Here is a 5,108-nt window from a genome sequence, read left to right as displayed (position 1 = left end):
ATATTTTTAAATTATTTTTTATAATATCTAAAATGATTTTGTTTTTTTAAAAAAATACTTTTTTAATTCAGAATTTCAATGCCAAACAATTAAAAAATCTTTCAAATAATATTTGGAGTTTTCCATTGAAAAAAAATGGAAGTTTTAAAAAGCTTTGTGGCTGCTTACATGGCAAGAAATGATTGGTTACCAAGACTAGTATGTCCAGCCGAACCAAGCAGGCGTGTCGGCGGAAAAGTAGTCATGCTCCCATAGGATAAATTTTCTATTTTTGTTGTTGATCTTAAAAATATATTTATTTTTTTAAATATTTAAAATTGAATTTAATATATTAATTATGTTTTAGTCAAATATAAAATAATATATATATTTTTTTAATTTTACTTCAAACGGAATATAATACTACATACTATAAGAAGAAAAAAAAATTACAAATTCGTCCAGAGTAATTCATCCTCTTTATAATTTTTTGAGTAATTAGATCATTGATATTATTTTTAGCTTAATTTACTTATTTTTTAACTCTTTTTTATTAATTAAAATATGTAAAATCCGTAAAAAAATAAAACATATTTTTATTATTTTTAATAATAAAAAATAAAATTTTAAACACATTTAAATTTTTGAGTCTTATTCAAAAATTAACTTATAAATTAAAAATACTTAATTAATATATAAGTAAAATTAATATTAAATATTCAAACGATATAAGATCTTTGTTTTACGTGCGCTTTATCCTCTTTTTTGAAAAAAACTGATACTACTTAAATTTTTAAATTAAATTTTAAAGTTAATTTATGAATTAAAAATATTTAATTAAAATATAAATTAAGTTAATATCAGATATTCAAATAGTGTGAAATTTTTGCTCCTAGTGCTCTTTGCCCTTTGCTCAAGTGCTGCGAAGACCATGGCGTCGAGAAAGAGCAGACTGCCTCAGTCAAGGAGGAAACACTATCAAATCTAAAAGAAAGGTTGTTATTATTGATACTTACACATGATGCGGTGCTAGTGGCGGCGCTGTGGGCAGCAGTAGTGGCGGCTTGTAATTCTTCTGAGCCCGTGGTGGTATCTGAATCATCATCCAAGCCTCCGGTGGCTTGAAATGCCAAAAGGAATGAGGCCCACTTGGATTTTCAATGAAAAAGTGCGCAACGTAGAAAAAAAAAATCAAAAAATTAATTTTATTATTTGAAAGCCTCACTTGGAAAATTAAATTTTTTAAACATTAAATTTAAAAGATAATTTTATTATTTGTAATTTAATAAAAATGTTAAAAATTTTAAATTAAACTAAAAAGATCAATAGTTGGCTATTGATGAACCTGTCGCTTCACTATATATATGTATAGACAAAGCGTAAACCAACCTGTACGCCTTTTCATTCTTTGGAGAAGTGCTGAAGTGGGGTACAAAGAAAATTCAAGAAAGAAACTGCAAGAAAGATACAACAAGAAGAAACCTGCCGATTAACACATACAATCCTCTCTTTCTGTTCTTACGCGCATATCCATTTTGATCTTTTTCTTGATTTTTGTTTCTTGTTTTCACAATCTTCTTCTTGGCTTTTTATGGCGAAAACGGGGGGGTTTCTTGAAGTTCTTCCTACTACTGTGTCAAACTCAACTGAGTTGAAGAAGGAATTGCTGAGGCTTGTGAATGCAATTCCTGATGGGGAAGATTTTAGCTTGGAGATTGCTGATGAGGTTTTAAGGATTTTGACTGCTTTGAATGAATTGAAATTTGAGAAGTCATCGGATTCTTTGAAGCTGGTTGATGATAAGGATACGGTTGTTCCTGATGAATTTAAATGTCCCATTTCAGGAGACCTCATGATTGACCCTGTCATCTTGGCTACTGGGCAGGTTAGAGATTGCATTTGCTTTTCAACTTTCCGTTCAACTTTCCATTTAATTTCTTTTTCCTTTGAGTTTCTTTTGAGGTTATATTTTATTGTTATTTTCAAGATTGTGTTTGAGTGTACATGCTTGAATTTCACTTTCTTGGGGGATTTTAGTTCAAGGATTTTACGTCAAAGTTGGTATTTGATCTTGTGTTGAATGTTTTGCCTAGCTTTTGCAATAGATTTTAAGAACTCTGCTTACTTGGATTTTGGTTCTGCTTTATATTTGAGGTTCTGGGTTTGAATAAACTTCATACTGGAGTTAATTATACCTTCTTCCTTGCCAAATTCTGCAAGAATCAAGATTCTTAAGAGAATGGTATTTGTCTTCGAAATTTAAAATCATTAAAATATTTTTAAAAAAATTGTTAATCTCTTTCCCCTCTCCTTTTACTCTTTTTTCTTGGTGTTTGTATTGAATTTCTTCATTTATATGTAATACCCAGAATAGGAAATGAGAAATAACATTCATTTCAAGAAGATTGATTTTCTCGAGAAAGTGGTGCCTAGAGCAAAGAATTTCCTAGGTGAAGAATCCAGTTGATAATTAAGCATAATTTGAGATTAGGAGAAAATAGGTCCAGTTTAGAATTTTGAAATAGCCTGGATATTTATGTTTGACACTTTTCACCATTATTTTCCATGTTGGAGATCACGTAGTCAGACGGGTAATCTACATTGTGGAAAGCGGCCTCACAAACAAGGATAAGGAATTGACCCTCGTTGATTTTGGAGCACTAATAAATCTGTCACCAATAAAGTGCCAATGTTCTTGTGCTTTAATTGATGCTAATCTAATTTGTTTTGCCAATTACATATGATAGTGACATTCAAACTAGGATAAGGATTTAGTCTTCATCAATTGTTGAGCACTTACAAATATGTTATCCACACAGCACCAAGATTTATATTCCATTTTTCTGTCCACCTTCTGATGATGCTTTACGCTTGAATTCCTTTGATATGATAGGTGGTCCCTTTTGTTTTTGTGATTTGAAGACTCATAGTGTGTTATTCGTTTTTGTTCTTCCTGAAATGAGTCTTGATGTGCAGACTTATGATCGGCCATTCATCCTGCAATGGCTAAATGATGGGCACCGGATATGTCCTCAAACTCAGCAAGTACTCTACCATACTATGCTTATCCCTAATCACTTGGTGCGAGAAATGATTTCACACTGGTGCAAGAAGCATGGAATTGAGCTCCTCAAGCCTGTTGAGGGTGTTGGGGACAATTCAGTTGCTTATGCAGACAGAGGCTACTTGGATTCGCTGCTTGAAAAGATGTCCTCTTCCCTTTCTGATCAAAAAGAAGCTGCAAAAGAGCTTCGGCTGCTAACTAAAAGGATGCCATCATTTCGGGCCCTTTTTGGTGAGTCCACTGATGCCATTTTCCAATTACTCAATCCACTTTCACCTGGTAGAGCCGATTCTCATCCTGATCTCCAAGAGGATTTGATTACTACAATTTTGAACCTCTCCATTCATGATAATAACAAGCGATTAGTTGCAGAAAATCCACTTGTCATTCCTTTGCTTATTGAATCTCTGAAAACGGGAACTATAGAAACAAGAAGTAATGCTGCTGCAGCTCTCTTTACCCTATCAGCTCCTGATTCAAACAAGATTCTTATTGGGAAATCAGGTGCTCTCACACCTTTGCTTGAACTTTTAGAGGAAGGGAACCAATTAGCCATGAAGGATGCTGCATCTGCAATATTCAGCCTATGCGTTGTCCCCGAGAATAAAGCGAGAGCAGTCCGTGAAGGGGCAGTTAGGGTGATCCTGAAAAAGATAATGAATGGCATATTTGTTGATGAGTTGTTGGCTATTCTTGCTATGCTTGCTAACCATCCAAAGGCTGTTGAGGAAATGGGGGAGCTAGGTGCTGTGGGTTGCTTGCTCAGAATTATCAGGGTGAGCATGTCTGAACGCACCAAGGAGAACAGCGTAGCAATCTTATACACAATCTGTCTAAATGATCGAAACATGTGGAAGGAGGTGTGGAATGAGGAAACTGCCAACCATACACTTTCTATACTTGCTGATAATGGTACTTCAAGAGCCAGGAGAAAGGCTGATGGTATTCTCGATAGGTTGTTAAAACAAATCCTTATTCCAGAGACATGATCCATGCTTCCTGTACATACTTTCATCCTTCACTCTGCCATGCATACACACTAATACTAGCTCAGTTACCTGTAAAAAGCTCACATATCTGTATATGTTACCTACTTTCGTACCAGGCAAGTTTTGGTCCATCTAAGGCTAAATAGATAAGCAAAGGGCATTGAATTTTACCTCTGGTTTCATGAATGAATACATTAGTAATTCTGGTGAGTTTTAATCTGTCTTCCTGTGGATTCTTTAAATTTTTTCCAGGAAGTTTTGTCTTGTGCACTGAAATAGGATTGTTAATGTTTTGGATTATTTGATTGCTATGATTCTTGGCATTGTTGACAAGTTAGAAGAGCGGGCAGGGCCTACTGATTGGAAATGATTGTCACAGATAAAGATGGTGAGTGGCTGGAGTTGTTGTGGGGTCTCAATTGTTCATTTCACCAGCAACTTTGAGTGTCGGCACCATATCGTAAAAAAAATATTTTATATAGTTGTTTAATACCAACTAGTTTGGAGTCTTAAAATATTTTGTGTGTATGATGCTGACAAAATCTGGACGGTGCTATAGGATTCAGTAGCTAGACTAGAAAAATACAAGCAAAAGGAGTAAATTGATGTAGACATCCAGTGTCTCCAAGATGCGCTGACTCCTTATTCCATCATCTGTTATACCCACCAAGATTATATTACAAGTTAAGCATTTCTTATTTTGCAATATATTCAGTGGTGAACAAACCAGATTATATATTTTGCAATTATATAAATAGATACATGTATATGATAAGAAAATGGCAAGCACAATGTGCTAGAAGACATGAATAAGCTCCATTATTGTACTTGATTCCTTATGTGACGGATGGGGATATTTGGCCATTGAACTGGAAGCAAGATTCTAATGGCAGGAATGTTGTTACTTCAGAAAAAGCTATTAGATACCAATGGTGTCACTCTCATTTTTAATGGATGTGTTGGTGCAGATGGGATTGTAGCAGTCATGTGTTTACTGTGAACCATTTAGATAGTGTCATGTCTTCATTTATTGATTATTTATTTTTGAGCTTTCGGTTAAGTGGTCCAAATTAAAG

General features: G+C 34.1%; 1 protein-coding gene across 1 annotated transcript; it reads left to right on the top strand.

The window, feature by feature from the left end:
* Window positions 1-1,369: 1,369 nt before the first annotated feature.
* LOC110659232 (U-box domain-containing protein 9) lies at window positions 1,370-4,249 on the top strand. The gene is made up of 2 exons (XM_021817135.2): window positions 1,370-1,864; window positions 2,956-4,249. Exons 1-2 carry the CDS (start codon window positions 1,571-1,573, stop codon window positions 4,030-4,032), a joined length of 1,371 nt encoding a protein of 456 aa, XP_021672827.2. The 5' UTR covers window positions 1,370-1,570; the 3' UTR covers window positions 4,033-4,249.
* Window positions 4,250-5,108: the final 859 nt, after the last annotated feature.

This window comes from Hevea brasiliensis, chromosome 5, assembly GCF_030052815.1.
Source record: "Hevea brasiliensis isolate MT/VB/25A 57/8 chromosome 5, ASM3005281v1, whole genome shotgun sequence".
NCBI lineage: Eukaryota > Viridiplantae > Streptophyta > Magnoliopsida > Malpighiales > Euphorbiaceae > Hevea > Hevea brasiliensis.
Note: the sequence above shows the minus strand (reverse complement) of the source record. Positions and strands in the feature narration are given on the sequence as shown.

Bases quoted from the DNA above. Each gene is read 5' to 3' on its own strand.
- LOC110659232 (XM_021817135.2), top strand. From the start codon at position 1,571: ATGGCGAAAACGGGGGGGTTTCTTGAAGTTCTTCCTACTACTGTGTCA. The intron at 1,865-2,955 runs GTTAGAGATTGC...CTTGATGTGCAG, and splicing joins TCATCTTGGCTACTGGGCAG to ACTTATGATCGGCCATTCAT.